The sequence below is a fragment of the Notolepis coatsorum genome (genome assembly GCF_963971535.1).
Source record: "Notolepis coatsorum genome assembly, contig: SCAFFOLD_58, whole genome shotgun sequence".
NCBI classification, from domain to species: domain Eukaryota; kingdom Metazoa; phylum Chordata; class Actinopteri; order Aulopiformes; family Paralepididae; genus Notolepis; species Notolepis coatsorum.
The window spans coordinates 596485-614993 of NW_028173062.1; the positions used below are offsets into that span (position 1 = coordinate 596485).

The 18509-nt window shown below is 44.8% G+C and overlaps 1 protein-coding gene across 1 annotated transcript in view; it reads right to left on the reverse strand.

Annotated features, from left to right (window-relative positions):
• Window positions 1-18509, reverse strand: part of adad1 (adenosine deaminase domain containing 1 (testis-specific)) — a gene marked incomplete at both ends in the record, with an annotated part of 68788 nt that overhangs the window by 35625 nt on the left and 14654 nt on the right. Inside the window, 2 exons of the mRNA XM_084338891.1 lie at window positions 5504-5627; window positions 12889-13014. Of these exons, the coding sequence (XP_084195017.1) occupies window positions 5504-5627; window positions 12889-13014 (250 nt within the window). The remainder of the gene's footprint in view (window positions 1-5503; window positions 5628-12888; window positions 13015-18509) is intronic.

Below are 18509 nucleotides of genomic sequence, written 5' to 3' on the forward strand. Positions count from 1 at the left end.
GAGGAGAGGAGATGAGAGCAGGGGAGAGGAGAGAATAGGAGAGGATGAGAGGAGAGAATAGGAGAGGAGAGAGGATGAGATGAGGAGAGAGGGGGAGATGAGAGGAGAGGGGAGGAGGGGAGAGGAGAGGAGAGGAGAGGAGAGGAGAGGGGGGAGGGGAGGGGAGGAGAGGAGATAATAGGAGAGGAGATGAGAGCAGGGGAGAGGAGAGAATAGGAGAGGATGAGGAGGGGAGAGAATAGGAGAGGAGAGAGGAGATGAGGAGGAGAGGAGAGAATAGGAGAGGAGAGGAGAGAGGGTAGGTGGGAGAGGAGAGGGGATGAGAGGAGATGAGAGGAGGGAAGAGAGGAGAGGAGATGAGGAGAGGAGAGGGAAGAGAGGAGATGAGAGGGGAGGAGAGAATAGGAGGGGAGGATAGGGGAGGAGAGGGGAGGTGGGAGAGGAGAGGGGATGAGAGGAGAGGGAAGAGAGGAGAGGAGAGGGGAGGAGAGGAGAGGAGAGGAGGAGAGAATTTTAATACATTTCCATGACATTCAAATACCTTTTGGAGTTTGTCATTTCCTGGAAAACACTTTTAAAATGTCGACACGCATATGTTAATGATACATGCTGAACTACATCACACTCTCTGACTGTTATTTCGGGGGTCGCGGCCTGAACACTTTGGGAACCCCTGGTCTAGACAATGAATGAACTGGACTATCAAGACTGGCTCTGGGGGGGAGGAGCTCTGGGGGGGAGGAGCTCTGGGGGGAGGAGCTCTGGGGGAGAGTTGTATGTTGAGTTGTTTTTTTGTGGAGGACATCTTCGGTTTTGCAGGATTTTTGGAGAAGGCATGGCACCTGAGACAAAACACACTGTATCCTATATAATTGTATTTGAATTCACCTTGTTTTTCTGTTTATTTACATTGAGTACAGCTTGTGTTATATTACGTTTTATTGTATTTTCTTGTATTTTTTTTTATGGCCATCTTGGTCTATTGTCATTTGTTAAGTAATTGGTAAAGTATATTATTATATACTGATTGTTATGTGTCTTGTAAGCCCATATGGGCTGGGCATACATCTGTATGTAAGACACGAAAAAAAAAAAAAAAAAAAAAAAAAAAATCTTGCAAAGCAATCGCTAGCAGATCTGCTCACCTCAAAACCTATAGTTTCCCGTAAACACATGTAATTACTATTCAATGTGATCGGGTAAAGCCCTCGGTCCAGGTTACTAGAAAAGTCCGCCCGGAGGAATTTCATCGACACACAGCCCCATACACAGTCTCAAAGGAAGTGCAACATCGGCCGCATACCACCAGGCGGCGGTATTGGACTTTTGCGATCTCAGACTCATTCCCTATGGTTACACAGGCTCCCTGGATGGATAATGATTGGAAATAGCGAATAAAAGAAATAACGATCAAATAACGTATATACGTGGTTGGCGTTCAATGATTGGCGGACAAACACGTATTAGATCGTTGTTGGCAGGGAATGAGTTAAGAACCACAGTTGTGTCGGAGGGGAGTGGCTTAACGCGGTGTAAAGAACTACAGTTGTGTCGGAGGGGAGTGGCTTAACGCGGTGTAAAGAACTACAGTTGTGTCGGAGGGGAGTGGCTTAACGCGGTGTAAAGAACTACAGTTGTGTCGGAGGGGAGTGGCTTAACGCTGTGTAAATAACTACAGTTGTGTCTGAGGGGAGTGGCTTAACACAGTGTAAAGAACTACAGTTGTGTCGGAGGGGAGTGGCTTAACGCGGTGTAAAGAACTACAGTTGTGTCGGAGGGGAGTGGCTTAACGCTGTGTAAAGAACTACAGTTGTGTCGGAGGGGAGTGGCTTACCGCTGTGTAAAGAACTACATTTGTGTCAGAGGGGAGTGGCTTACCGCTGTGTAAAGAACTACAGTTGTGTCGGAGGGGAGTGGCTTACCGCTGTGTAAAGAACTACATTTGTGTCGGAGGGGAGTGGCTTACCGCTGTGTAAAGAACTACAGTTGTGTCGGAGGGGAGTGGCTTACCGCTGTGTAAAGAACTACAGTTGTGTCGGAGGGGAGTGGCTTACCGCTGTGTAAAGAACTACATTTGTGTCGGAGGGGAGTGGCTTACCGCTGTGTAAAGAACTACATTTGTGTCGGAGGGGAGTGGCTTACCGCTGTGTAAAGAACTACAGTTGTGTCGGAGGGGAGTGGCTTACCGCTGTGTAAAGAACTACAGTTGTGTCGGAGGGGAGTGGCTTACCGCTGTGTAAAGAACTACATGATGCCAGTTACCCAGGTGGGGTATCTCCCAGGCCTTTCTGTGTGGAGTTTGCATGTTCTCCCCCTCTGTGCTCGCAAGGGTTCCCCCCCCGATAAGATAAACCCAATGGAAAAACATGCACAACAACAAGATCGCTAACGCTGTGGCGTCCTTGACGAAGACGGACAGGAGCACTTGGATTGGTCCCCTGGCGCGGCTCACGTTGCGCCTGTCTGCTCCTGGCTGCCCTTGGGGGGGAAGGACGACGGGATGGGTTAATCGCAGAGACGAATCGCATACATGCATCGCATGCATGCCGATTAATGACCTCTGAGCAGGTCCTAAATTATTATTATTATTATTACAGTTGTGTCGAGGGGAGTGGCTTAAGTACTTTGGGTCTCAAGTGTCGGAGATCCTCAGAAAAGCTACCAAATCCATTCCGAGACAACGGAAGACAACGGTAGACGTCAAATCTAAATATGCAGAGAAACATTAATATCTATATATGAATTAATCTTAATATCTCCTGTACTCCAGTGCGCCCCACAAGTCAGACAGACCCGCGCTGCTGCGCTGTTCGCTCCTAGCGGAGTCACTGACTGAGGGACCTTCAGCACCAGGGCTGAGCCCAAACGCTCAGCTTCAGACCTTCAGCACCAGGGCTGAGCCCAAACGCTCAGGTTCAGACCTTCAGCACCAGGGCTGAGCCCAAACGCTCAGCTTCAGACCTTCAGCACCAGGGCTGAGCCCAAACGCTCAGCTTCAGACCTTCAGCACCAGGGCTGAGCCCAAACGCTCAGCTTCAGACCTTCAGCACCAGGGCTGAGCCCAAACGCTCAGCTTCAGACCTTCAGCACCAGGGCTGAGCCCAAACGCTCAGCTTCAGACCTTCAGCACCAGGGCTGAGCCCAAACGCTCAGCTTCAGACCTTCAGCACCAGGGCTGAGCCCAAACGCTCAGCTTCAGACCTTCAGCACCAGGGCTGAGCCCAAACGCTCAGCTGCAGACCTTCAGCACCAGGGCTGAGCCCAAACGCTCAGGTTCAGACCTTCAGCACCAGGGCTGAGCCCAAACGCTCAGCTTCAGACCTTCAGCACCAGGGCTGAGCCCAAACGCTCAGCTTCAGACCTTCAGCACCAGGGCTGAGCCCAAACGCTCAGCTTCAGACCTTCAGCACCAGGGCTGAGCCCAAACGCTCAGCTTCAGACCTTCAGCACCAGGGCTGAGCCCAAACGCTCAGCTTCAGACCTTCAGCACCAGGGCTGAGCCCAAACGCTCAGCTTCAGACCTTCAGCACCAGGGCTGAGCCCAAACGCTCAGCTTCAGACCTTCAGCACCAGGGCTGAGCCCAAACGCTCAGCTTCAGACCTTCAGCACCAGGGCTGAGCCCAAACGCTCAGGTTCAGACCTTCAGCACCAGGGCTGAGCCCAAACGCTCAGGTTCAGACCTTCAGCACCAGGGCTGAGCCCAAACGCTCAGCTTCAGACCTTCAGCACCAGGGCTGAGCCCAAACGCTCAGCTTCAGACCTTCAGCACCAGGGCTGAGCCCAAACGCTCAGCTTCAGACCTTCAGCACCAGGGCTGAGCCCAAACGCTCAGCTTCAGACCTTCAGCACCAGGGCTGAGCCCAAACGCTCAGCTTCAGACCTTCAGCACCAGGGCTGAGCCCAAACGCTCAGCTGCAGACCTTCAGCACCAGGGCTGAGCCCAAACGCTCAGGTTCAGACCTTCAGCACCAGGGCTGAGCCCAAACGCTCAGCTTCAGACCTTCAGCACCAGGGCTGAGCCCAAACGCTCAGCTTCAGACCTTCAGCACCAGGGCTGAGCCCAAACGCTCAGCTTCAGACCTTCAGCACCAGGGCTGAGCCCAAACGCTCAGCTTCAGACCTTCAGCACCAGGGCTGAGCCCAAACGCTCAGGTTCAGACCTTCAGCACCAGGGCTGAGCCCAAACGCTCAGGTTCAGACCTTCAGCACCAGGGCTGAGCCCAAACGCTCAGGTTCAGACCTTCAGCACCAGGGCTGAGCCCAAACGCTCAGCTTCAGACCTTCAGCACCAGGGCTGAGCCCAAACGCTCAGGTTCAGACCTTCAGCACCAGGGCTGAGCCCAAACGCTCAGCTTCAGACCTTCAGCACCAGGGCTGAGCCCAAACGCTCAGCTTCAGACCTTCAGCACCAGGGCTGAGCCCAAACGCTCAGCTTCAGACCTTCAGCACCAGGGCTGAGCCCAAACGCTCAGCTTCAGACCTTCAGCACCAGGGCTGAGCCCAAACGCTCAGGTTCAGACCTTCAGCACCAGGGCTGAGCCCAAACGCTCAGCTTCAGACCTTCAGCACCAGGGCTGAGCCCAAACGCTCAGGTTCAGACCTTCAGCACCAGGGCTGAGCCCAAACGCTCAGCTTCAGACCTTCAGCACCAGGGCTGAGCCCAAACGCTCAGCTTCAGACCTTCAGCACCAGGGCTGAGCCCAAACGCTCAGGTTCAGCCCTTCGTTCGCTACATTGGCACTCGAACCTTAATTAATGGGTGGCTAGGTGGTGTAGTGGGCAAGGCGCTCGCCACCAACACTGGAGACGCTGGGTTCGAGCCCAGCTCTCGGCGTTGCTACCAGCTTGGCTGGTCGCTCATACTAACACAATTGGCAGTGTTAGGGGGTGGGGAAAGCTGATGGGTGGGTCCTGGGCGTTGTGGACAGCGACCCCTACAGTTCGGTCGGGGCGCCTGCACAGCGAGGGAAGGATCTGGAGGGAGGTAGTGCGGCCTCCCACACGTTACACTCTCCCAGTGAGAGTCTGCGCTGCCAGGCTGGCAGCCGGCTGGCTGCACATGCGTCGGAGGAAAGCATGTGACAGTCTCCGGCCTCCCGGACCAACAGTAGAGGGGGGTGCGCAACAACCAGGAAGGGGGTTGGGAATTGGCATAAAGACTAACAGTGGGATGGGAGGAAAATCGGAAAAAGGAGAAAAAATAATAAAGAATCAAGAAAATGAATGGGTTCGAACCTCCACTTTTTAGATTTATTTATTTATTTTACACAAAAAATATATATCCGATTTGTATGTGATGGCTTATTTTGAAGGTATTAATCTGTACTTTCATATCATGTAAAAGAAATAATCTGAAGAATCGTGAGAGGCACAAGGCAGGTTAGACAGTAACTTTTTCATTTTTCACTTTTTTATTATTATTTATAGATTTTTATTGGGAAAAAGGTGAAAAGGGTTGCCGCCCCCGGGTCTATACACACGGCAGTCCTGGTGAGTGCTCACCTCATGAAGGAGCGCCTTGCTGCGACCACAGCATGTGAATCATGCAGGAGCCGTCCGTTTGGCATGGCGTTCTTCTCCGTGTTGAAGTTCCCCGTCCCTATAGCCACCACCTCGTATCCACCGGCTGAGGAGGAGGCCAACATGGTACTGGGTATTATACATCATTAACACTGTACTGGGTATTATACATCATTAACACTGTACTGGGTATTATACATCATTAACACTGTACTGGGTATTATACATCATTAACACTGTACTGGGTATTATACATCATTAACACTGTACTGGGTATTATACATCATTAACACTGTACTGGGTATTATACATCATTAACACTGTACTGGGTATTATACATCATTAACACTGTACTGGGTATACATCATTAACACTGTACTGGGTATTATACATCATTAACACTGTACTGGGTATTATACATCATTAACACTGTACTGGGTATTATACATCATTAACACTGTACTGGGTATACATCATTAACACTGTACTGGGTATTATACATCATTAACACTGTACTGGGTATACATCATTAACACTGTACTGGGTATTATACATCATTAACACTGTACTGGGTATTATACATCATTAACACTGTACTGGGTATTATACATCATTAACACTGTACTGGGTATTATACATCATTAACACTGTACTGGGTATTATACATCATTAACACTGTACTGGGTATTATACATCATTAACACTGTACTGGGTATTATACATCATTAACACTGTACTGGGTATTATACATCATTAACACTGTACTGGGTATTATACATCATTAACACTGTACTGGGTATTATACATCATTAACACTGTACTGGGTATTATACATCATTAACACTGTACTGGGTATACATCATTAACACTGTACTGGGTATTATACATCATTAACACTGTACTGGGTATTATACATCATTAACACTGTACTGGGTATTATACATCATTAACACGGTACTGGGTATTATGCATCATTAACACTGTACTGGGTATTATACATCATTAACACTGTACTGGGTATTATACATAATTAACACTGTACTGGGTATTATACATCATTAACACTGTACTGGGTATTATACATCATTAACACTGTACTGGGTATTATACATCATTAACACTGTACTGGGTATACATCATTAACACTGTACTGGGTATTATACATCATTAACACTGTACTGGGTATTATACATCATTAACACTGTACTGGGTATTATACATCATTAACACTGTACTGGGTATTATACATCATTAACACTGTACTGGGTATTATACATCATTAACACGGTACTGGGTATTATACATCATTAACACTGTACTGGGTATTATACATCATTAACACTGTACTGGGTATTATACATCATTAACACTGTACTGGGTATTATACATCATTAACACTGTACTGGGTATTATACATCATTAACACTGTACTGGGTATTATACATCATTAACACGGTACTGGGTATTATACATCATTAACACGGTACTGGGTATTATACATCATTAACACTGTACTGGGTATTATACATCATTAACACTGTACTGGGTATTATACATCATTAACACTGTACTGGGTATTATACATCATTAACACGGTACTGGGTATTATACATAATTAACACGGTACTGGGTATTATACATCATTAACACTGTACTGGGTATTATACATCATTAACACTGAGGAGGAGAGGCCAACACTGTACTGGGTATTATACATCATTAACAGCTGTTCAGCATTCTCATAGCTTCCTGCTACAGCTTGTAATCACAACATAGACCGGTCAGATAACCTAGCTAACACTGTAGCTAAATGTTTTTGGCAAGCACAAACATTAACGTTATTCATTATCAGTGATGCCACAGATTACTTGTAAAAGTAATACGATTACTGATTACTGATTACTCCTTTAAAAAGTAATCCAAGTTACTTTACTGATTACTTGATTATCAGAGTAACTTAGTTACTTTGAAAGTAACTAGGTTACGAAGTCGTCGTCGTTCCCCAAACAGTTTTTTTTAAACGCTTTATTGAAAGTGCATAAATTGTTTTTAACTTGTTTCTCTGCACATAACGTAAATTGTTAAACTAGTGCTTCAGCTTCTGTACCATCAAGTATGGTAAAGCAACAGTCTATGATGCTCACAGCATTAGAGCAGCCAGCCAGTGGTTGTACAAAACCAGTGTATCTATTCACATCTAACAAATGCAGGCTGAACTATTCAATTATATCAACTGTAACTATTAAATTGTTTTTATAAATGTCTCTCTATAAACATACAATCAGTCTCTCTTTAACATGTAAATTAACTGTAAATCTGGCAAATAAGAGCTTTTGCTCTGCCACCATCAAATATACATTAATCAATAGGGAAAGTCCTCCTGTACCTGAATGAATGAATGAATGAAAACTTTATTTAACAGATTGCAGAATGGGTACAATATACAGTACGGCTCAATACACACAATTGTTAAGGGGATGCAGACCAGAGAAAGACGTTTGTCTTGTTTACATCAGGGTCCCCCATTTTCAATTCATAGTCGAAGCGTCGGCTAGTGTTGTGATTCCAGATGCTTTCAATGCAATTGGATGTGCTGTTTTTAGCGGTAGACAGTATTTTGACTGAGGCTACGTTTAAACGAGCGTTTTGGGGTGGAAGTCTGAACAGAAACCGCAAAAGTCTTCTTGTGGTTTCACTTCGTTTAGACAAGCGTTTTGTAAATGAATTCTCAGACGAACATAACAACGGAGCCCTGCTGTCACCCGATTGGCGCATATGTCACATGACGTGCTGTGAAGACCCGCCCTACTCTGCCTCTGATTCGCAGACTGTGGATGGGGAATGTGATTGGGCCAAAGCAGAGTCACTCACAGACAGAGAGTCCAGTCACGCCGCGGGGACACATTCTTGTGTAACCCTTTCACTGCCACACCACGTCACTCCATAATAATAATAAGAAAAACAGCTCAAAATGTATTTTTGACTGTCGAAAACGAAATAAAATACTGCATTCCGCCTGCATTATGAATTTATGATGAGATAGTAACGAAATAGTAATGCACAGCCACTTGGACAAGTAACTGCAATCAGATTACTGGCTTTTAAAGATTAACGCGTTAGATTACTATTTTCGGGGGAAAGTAATCAGATTACAATAACGCGTTACTTAGTAACGCGTTACCGGCATCACTGTTCATTATACTGAACTCATTCAACGCCAGTCACGAGTAAAGTCGGGTTAACTAGCCAACCGTTCAGCGCCAAGCACGAGTATAGTCAGGTTTTAATCGTTATTTCTTTTATTAGCGATATCCATTCATTTTCATCCATCCAACCTGATGTTATCGTTGGGAATGGGTCTGAGCTTGCAAAAGGGCAAATACCGCCGCCTATCGTCTCCCGGATGGTATTGCACATCATTGGATTGGATTGGCTGGGACTGTGCATCAAAAAGAAAAAGTCCGGTCCGGGTTTTGCTTCTCGGGCATGCAGTATCGTTGTACCACGTTGACTGGGGAGACTGGACTATAACGTTGGATCAATGGACGCGATCGATATTTGGAATGGCGATCAGGAATTGGATTAATCTTTTTGCAGAACATCTGATGTGAGGTTAAGGACTCTATGTTGCCAGTATTGGGTTAATCAGATGTTTTTTCCATAGCGATCACGACGTGTCTGTGTGTGTGCATGCCGTTGGCGCTGAGCAAGGCACGGATAAGCAATTTTTCAGCCCGCTTTTGTATCGTGCATAAGTACACATATACTATCGATAATCGAGCATTTATTTGAAAACTATTCATAAATCAGCCGAAAAATTACAACGTGTTTTGTGTATTCCAGTAAAGGGCTATTATCGCATATTTCTCTGGAATTACTAGAAATCTCCAAAACTATACTCGTATTCAAAACGGTATAAAACGGAAATGAACCGATGAAAAAACAATACGTTTCATACATGTTGACCGCAAGCAAGTCATTGATAAGCGACGGGTGTATTAGACCCATAGCCAGACTACCTTTCTGTCATCTTCTACAAGTTACCAAAGACTGCCTTTGTCATCTTCTACAAGTTACCAAAGACTGCCTTTGTCATTTTCTACAAGTTACCAAAGACTGCCTTTCTGTAATTTTCTACAAGTTACCAAAGGCTGCCTTTCTGTCATCTTCTACAAGTTACCAAAGACTGTCTTTCTGTCATCTTCTACAAGTTACCAAAGACTGCCTTTCTGTCATCTTCTACAAGTTACCAAAGACTGCCTTTCTGTCAGCTTCTACAAGTTACCAAAGGCTGCCTTTCTGTCATCTTCTACAAGTTACCAAAGGCTGCCTTTCTGTCATCTTCTACAAGTTACCAAAGACTGCCTTTCTGTCAGCTTCTACAAGTTACCAAAGACTGCCTTTCTGTCAGCTTCTACAAGTGACCAAAGACTGCCTTTCTGTCATCTTCTACAAGTTACCAAAGACTGCCTTTCTGTCATCTTCTACAAGTTACCAAAGACTGCCTCTGTCAGCTTCTACGAGTTACCAAAGGCTGCCTTTCTGTCATCTTCCACAAGTTACCAAAGACCTTTCTGTCATCTTCTACATGTTAACAAAGACTGCCTCTCTGTCAGCTTTTACAAGTTACCAAAGACCTTTCTGTCATCTTCTACAAGTTACCAAAGACTGCCTTTCTGTCATCTTCTACAAGTTACCAAAGACCTTTCTGTCATCTTCTACATGTTAACAAAGACTGCCTCTCTGTCAGCTTTTACAAGTTACCAAAGACCTTTCTGTCATCTTCTACAAGTTACAAAAGGCTGCCTTTCTGTCACCTTCTACAAGTTACCAAAGACTGCCTCTGTCAGCTTTTACAAGTTACCAAAGACCTTTCTGTCATCTTCTACAAGTTACAAAAGGCTGCCTTTCTGTCATCTTCTACAAGTTACCAAAGACTACCTTTCTGTCAGCTTCTACAAGTTACCAAAGACTGCCTTCCTGTTGTCTTCTACATGTTACCAAAGACTGCCTTTTGTCATCTTCTCAAGTTACCAAAGACTACCTTTCTGTCATCTTCTACAAGTTACCAAAGACTGCCTCTGTCAGCTTCTACAAGTTACCAAAGACTACCTTTCTGTCATCTTCTACAAGTTACCAAAGACTGCCTCTGTCAGCTTCTACGAGTTACCAAAGGCTGCCTTTCTGTCATCTTCTACAAGTTACCAAAGACTGCCTGTCATCTTCTACAAGTTACCAAAGACTGCCTTTCTGTCATCTTCTACAAGTTACCAAAGACCTTTCTGTCATCTTCTACAAGTTACCAAAGGCTGCCTTTCTGTCATCTTCTACAAGTTACCAAAGACCTTTCTGTCATCTTCTACAAGTTAACAAAGACTGCCTTTGTCATCTTCTACAAGTTACCAAAGACTGCCTTTCTGTCATCTTCTACAAGTTACCAAAGACCTTTCTGTCAGCTTCTACAAGTTACCAAAGACTGCCTTTCTGTCACCTTCTACAAGTTACCAAAGACTGCCTTTCTGTCATCTTCTACAAGTTACCAAAGACTGCCTTTCTGTCATCTTCTACAAGTTACCAAAGACCTTTCTGTCAGCTTCTACAAGTTACCAAAGACTGCCTTTCTGTCACCTTCTACAAGTTACCAAAGACTGCCTTTCTGTCATCTTCTACAAGTTACCAAAGACTGCCTTTCTGTCACCTTCTACAAGTTACCAAAGGCTGCCTTTCTGTCATCTTCTACAAGTTACCAAAGACTACCTTTCTGTCAGCTTCTACAAGTTACCAAAGGCTGCCTTTCTGTCATCTTCTACAAGTTACCAAAGACTGCCTTTCTGTCATTTTCTACAAGTTACCAAAGACTGCCTTTCTGTCATCTTCTACAAGTTACCAAAGACTGCCTTTCTGTCATCTTCTACAAGTTACCAAAGGCTGCCTTTCTGTCATCTTCTACAAGTTACCAAAGACTGCCTTTCTGTCATCTTCTACAAGTTACCAAAGGCTGCCTTTCTGTCATCTTCTACAAGTTACCAAAGGCTGCCTTTCTGTCATCTTCTACAAGTTACCAAAGACTGCCTTTCTGTCATCTTCTACAAGTTACCAAAGGCTGCCTTTCTGTCATATTCTACAAGTTACCAAAGACTACCTTTCTGTCAGCTTCTACAAGTTACCAAAGGCTGCCTTTCTGTCATCTTCTACAAGTTACCAAAGACTGCCTTTCTGTCATTTTCTACAAGTTACCAAAGACTGCCTTTCTGTCATCTTCTACAAGTTACCAAAGACTGCCTTTCTGTCATCTTCTACAAGTTACCAAAGGCTGCCTTTCTGTCATCTTCTACAAGTTACCAAAGACTGCCTTTCTGTCATCTTCTACAAGTTACCAAAGGCTGCCTTTCTGTCATCTTCTACAAGTTACCAAAGGCTGCCTTTCTGTCATCTTCTACAAGTTACCAAAGACTGCCTTTCTGTCATCTTCTACAAGTTACCAAAGACTGCCTTTCTGTCATCTTCTACAAGTTACCAAAGGCTGCCTTTCTGTCATCTTCTACAAGTTACCAAAGACTGCCTTTCTGTCATCTTCTACAAGTTACCAAAGGCTGCCTTTCTGTCATCTTCTACAAGTTACCAAAGACTGCCTTTCTGTCATCTTCTACAAGTTACCAAAGACTACCTTTCTGTCACCTTCTACAAGTTACCAAAGGCTGCCTTTCTGTCATCTTCTACAAGTTACCAAAGACTGCCTTTCTGTCATCTTCTACAAGTTACCAAAGACTGCCTTTCTGTCATCTTCTACAAGTTACCAAAGGCTGCCTTTCTGTCATCTTCTACAAGTTACCAAAGACTGCCTTTCTGTCATCTTCTACAAGTTACCAAAGACTACCTTTCTGTCACCTTCTACAAGTTACCAAAGACTGCCTTTCTGTCATCTTCTACAAGTTACCAAAGGCTGCCTTTCTGTCATCTTCTACAAGTTACCAAAAACTGCCTTTCTGTCATCTTCTACAAGTTACCAAAGACTACCTTTCTGTCATCTTCTACAAGTTACCAAAGGCTGCCTTTCTGTCATCTTCTACAAGTTACCAAAGACTACCTTTCTGTCACCTTCTACAAGTTACCAAAGACTACCTTTCTGTCAGCTTCTACAAGTTACCAAAGGCTGCCTTTCTGTTGTCTTCTACAAGTTACCAAAGACTGCCTTTCAGTCATCTTCTACAAGTTACCAAATTGTAATTCGATTAATCGACATCACAACTTTGAGTATTAGCGCTCAGTTTTGCGAGAGTCACTAATATGTTGTGCTGTCTTAGACCAGAGGAATAAGAGAAAGCGAGAGAGAGAGAGAGCGAGAGAGAACACAGGTGTGAGCTCACAGGACTGAGAGATGAAGGCTGCCGTGGAGACGGAGCAGGCAGAGAACTCGGGGTGGCTGCCCATCAGCGCTGAGAGCTGCTCCCTGACTGCCAGCCCGATCTGCTCCAGCCTGGGGTTCTTACGCTCTGAGGGGGGAGGAGGAGAGGACCATTACACACCATTGTATATCTTCAGGATTATGTCGTAGACCCACCCGCCGTCCCCTGAAGTGACTAATATAACACTGTGTTTCTTTGATGTAGCAAACAGGAGGAATCTGGTGACAGGAGAAATCTGGTGAATTTAGCTGGGAAGAGAGAGAGAGAGAGAGAGAGAGAGAGAGAGAGAGAGTGAGAGTGAGAGAGTGAGAGGGGGAGTGAGAGAGCGAGAGTGAGAGAACGAGAGTGAGAGTGAAAGACAGAGAGCGAGAGTGAGAGAACGAGAGTGAGAGACAGAGAGTGAGAGACAGAGCGAGAGAGAGAGTGAGAGACAGAGTGAGAGACAGAGAGTGAGAGAGAGTGAGACAGAGAGAGTGAGAGAGACAGAGAGTGAGAGACAGAGTGAGAGAGAGAGTGAGAGAGTGAGAGACAGAGACAGTGAGTGAGAGAGAGTTACCATGGACAGCTCTCCCAGGATGCACTTCAGAGCGTGAGGACTCATTAACTCCCTCTCTGACTGGCAGGAGCGGAGGGCCATCTGAAAAGTACAGGGTTTTGAGTTATATACTGTATACTGCAGAGAGCTCCTCTGTAGTTATATACTGTATATACCTACTAGGGCTGACCTTCGATTTTACTTTTGGAATTCGAAGCTTCGATTTTTTTTTTTTTTTTTTTTTTTTTTTTTAAAGAATTATTCATATTTATATTTTTTTTATGTTGTAGGACTTGTACAGCACTTTGTTCAACTTTGCCAGTGCTGTAAAGTTTAAACCTTTTTAAATCTTAGACAAACTAAACACTTTGATTTCATGAAATATTGTAAGCCATCATTTGAGGCTTTATAAAAGCAGCACAATGAACACAAATCTGTCAGTGCCGAGTCCGACCTCATCTTAACACTTTGATCGCCAGGGTTAAATTCATAATTTACCATCTTTCGCCAGCCCTATTTAACATGGAGAAGTTCCCCTTCTTTGCAGGGCTATGAATTGTATTGCTAAATTGACATTACTATGGCCCATTCAACATCCTATATCTATTGTTCAGGGTGTGGCAACGTTATACTTTTTTATTCATACTAAAATACGGTCTAAAGTATAAGTATGTTTTTATCGTTTTCTGCAGCTTTCTCCAGAACTTGATTTATAGCCCCAAATGCATTATATTGATGATGAAATACAGTTTGATAGCAATCGGCACGAGATAACAAATTTCAACTGGACGTACTTCTAGAAGTTACTAAGTATGATCTGATGATGACCGGATGGGGGGGGGGGTCGTTTATAATTCCGTGGCCAACGTTATATGATGCATCTAGTGTGGGTGATATGATCATTAGAGCAGTTAGTATCGCATTAGTATCACATTGAAAAAAAACGCTGAAACTCACCGTATCTTCCTCGAGCCGTTGGGCGATGAGCGTGGAACAGACATTTGCCTATTATGGGATGTAGAAATACCCGATCCATTTCCAGGTTGTATAATAATATATACGTCCAAATCATGTTGTTTATCGAGTTATTTGCACCGATCGATGTTCAGTGTGTCAAGATGGAGTCCCTCTAACGATAGCGAGTGCCCGGACGAAATATGGGTGAGCACCACTTCATCCACATCACTTCCTGTTTGGGCGATCTGCCGATCGGCCACCAGATGGCGCTCTTGAACCGTTGGAGAGTTGAGTGGGGTTCAACAGTACATATCATGTCTCCGGGGGAGAAATATGATTTCGATCACAGATTTTTGAAATATTGATATCAAAGACGCTGTCCAGCTTCTTTGGCAGAATGAGCATGGCGGGGAAAGACATGTTTCAGCGTTTTCGGCGATTAAAGTGTTAATAACAAACCGCATTGCTTGTTGTAGTTAACAAAGAGAGGCAGAGTTGATTTTGAAAAAAAAATTAAATAAAAAATCATATATATTTTTTACATAATCGAATTTTATTTTCATATTCGAATCCCATGCCCATCGAACGAAGCTTCGAAGTATTTAAGACAGCCCTAATACCTACAGAGAGCTCTTCTTCTGTGGTTATATACCTGCAGAGAGCTCTTCTTCTGTGTGTTAGATTTCGATCAATCAGCCAGTATCACCTCTGCATCGTTGTCGTCGTGTAGTGTCTGCGTTGTGTTTATTTCTCTCTGTCCTACATACTGGCTGTACAATCTTTGTCATCCCCCTTTAATGCGATCCGTAAGCATAAGAATTCGACACTGGGCCGCGTAATACCTTTCTTGAAAACGTTGTTTATTACATAAACAAGAGCCTCAGATCAGATGTGATCAGATTGTATTGTCCTTGCCATCGTCTCTTCTGCTGTTCAGTCCAATGTTGGCTAAGGCCTTGTCGTTAGCCAAAACCCTTCTCCCGTTAGCCGAAGCTAATGATGATGTGTCATCCCCCCCCCCCCCCCCCCCCCCCCCGGCGAGGGTGAGGGAGGGATGAAAAGTCTCTGATGGTTCTTCTCTTCTGTGGGATTCGTTTCTTAGTCTGATCTTACCCGGAAGAAACCTTAGTTATATGATCTTCGTCATAGCAACGACAGGCCCACCCCTTTTCCTCGTTACTATGTGACGCTGCCATCTTTGACCACAGCTATTTGACCCAGATCACTATAGATCTGACCGAGGGGGAGCATGTAAATGGCATTCATAATTCATCCAGCCTCCCTCCGGGGACGCAGCTGGACCCTGTTCTGATATTGCAACGCCTCAATACCGCCGCCTGGTGGATTTCGGGCGAGTTACACTCCACGCCAAACCGGAAGTGGCGCTCGGTGCATCAGGGAAATTCCTCTGCCAGAGATATATTGTAACGTGGGTCTAGATACACAATCGAGTGCATTGGGATCGCTTTCGAAACGCAATAATCAATATGATTTCGGCGTTTATTGCGTCATACAAACGGGAAATGGATCTAGCAGATCGACGTCAAATAATTGGAATATTTTTCCTCCAGTCTCATCGTCGAACGGTAAGAGGAATCTCACGTTATTTTCAGCTTGATACAATGCATGGCGGCCAATGTGTTAAACACATTCACGGCCAGGGGTCGCTGTTTTTATCTCCTCTCCCACCCCCAGAGAACACCTCAAGGCCTCTCTCTTATCCGCTTGGAGACGTCCGTACCAGCCCTTACAGCTCCTTTCCCCAGAGACTGGATCTGCCCTCGCTAGAGACGCTCGGACGTTTTTGACCTTTTTCTTCTTTTTCTTTTTACAACAGAATCCTCAACTCGACTCGACTTTTGACCGTAATATGTTATCTAATAAGCTGGGCTTTTACAGCGATTGATCGCATATTCTCGACAAGGAGGCAGAATGCGGATGACCCATTATGCCCTCTTGGGAGCTATCAGGCGGGATACACCATAAATTCATACGGGACCTGGCTCGCGATATGCTTTTTCCCGCTGGAGATAAACGACGTTGAGGACTTATATCTTCTAATTGTCATGCTGCTCGGCTTGGGCTCCGTCAGCTGTTGGATCTGGTACTGTCTGAATCTAATTCGGAAGAAGTTGATTCCCCTGGCCAGGGATATGGCCGGGATCAAGGACAACCAAATGGAACTGTTTAAAAAGATCGCTGACCTCAGTACCCTGCGCGGTGATGAACAACTGAGCTCCAAGACCATTTGGAACGGGGCGAAATCTACCATGTAGACGAACAATCGTGCTTGAAGACTATTCTTGAGAGACTTGCTTCTAACCATGCAGAGGAACTGTCGCGGTCTCAGGCCATTCTGGACATCACGTCGGAAATTAGGGACGTGAAAATTAAGATGCCACTGTACCGTGCTAATAGGTACGATGATGGTGACGATGATTAAACTAAATTGACCAAATTCTGACCATATGCGGCATATCTGCCTCGAGCTGCATGTATCACCCCCCCCCCCCTTATCCTTTTCTGCTGTGGAACCAGACCAAGGCCAGGGTCAACGCGGGGGAGCGACTCCGGTGAGGTGATTCTGGGAAAGGAGACGAGCTGTACTGTCTGGAAGCGATAAGATTGATGAGGCCCCCCTCCCTCCTGCGAGTATGCCTGGCGTGCTGATGCCTTATCTAGGATGGCTGCCTCCTACGCGCGTGGAGGGGGGGCCCTAAGACTGTTTCATAACCCAATTCCTGTCCCCCAGCCTCCCCCATCCCTCCCCTCCCTCCCTCCACCTGGTGCACGATGCCTTGTTTTACTACTTAGTGTTGTTGCTGCCGACTATCGCATACAGCGTCTCAGGCCTTCTGTAGATGACATGTGTCAACAAATGTACATGTCTGTTGAATTTATGCTGTGCCGTTGTTACTGTAAAAATGTAATGATTGTGATGTGTTATTATTAATGAGACTTTGAGCTGTATGTGTGTGTCATTGGAATTTCCCCAAGGGGATTAATAAAGTAATATCTTATCTTATCTTATCTTAACCTTATGGGTAGAACGCCAGCGATGTAAGTCAATGGGGCGCTTTGTTCACTTGCGAGTGCTTAAAATATATTTTATATTATAGCTATGGATGTAATACACCTGTCGATTGTCAGTGAGTTGCTTCCAGTCAACATGCACAAAACAGATTGTTTTTTCATCCGTACATTTCCGTTTTGAATACAAGTATAGTTTGGGTGCTTCTGAGTAATTCCAGGAAAAGACGCGATAATAGCGTTTTAGTGAAATCCACTTATCACGTTGTCAGTTTTCGCCTGATTATCTAATCATCCTGAAATCAATGCTAGATTATCGTTATTATCCTTCCTCATGTGGTTTAGACCGGCGATCTTGCCACCAACGGTAAACCGCACACACAGCTTCAATCGCGGGAGAAAAAAATATCAGATCAACGTAAGCTTGGATATATAGTGTTCTTACCCGGTCTCTGATGTAATGCAAAAGAAATAATCCAATTATCTGATCGTCATTTGAAGTACTGGGCGCGGAGGTCCGTGCCACGTTCTCCAGCATTGCATATGAACGAGGGGGGGGGCAGCCTCGTAGATGTATGGTGGTGACAGCTTGGCTCGCCGGAGTATTTAAACCCCGCCCGCACGGCTCAGCCCAGAAAACAAACCACATTGTTTCTAATGGAGTGCAATACCGGCCACAAAGCGTTAGGGGGCGGTATTGTCACACTCAGAACAGCAGGCACAAGGTGCCTCGATGAATAATGATGGCAATAGCGAATAAAAGAAATAACGAGTTAAAAACGTATATATACGTGATTGGCCGTCAAGCGCTGGCTCCCAATCACGTATATATATATACGTGAATGGCCCCGAATGTGTTAAAGAAAGTTGATTTAATAAAAAATAAAAAAAGACTAATTTAATCAGATTAATCACTTTATTCAAATTGAGGATTTAGTTTGAGGATATTTTATAAATCTTTTTTTATATAAAAAAAAAATTCGTTTTTTTTTTTAGATTATTTATTTATTAAAAACTAAGGTTCGAACGTCCGTTGGAAAAACCCTGACGAAGTTCGAAG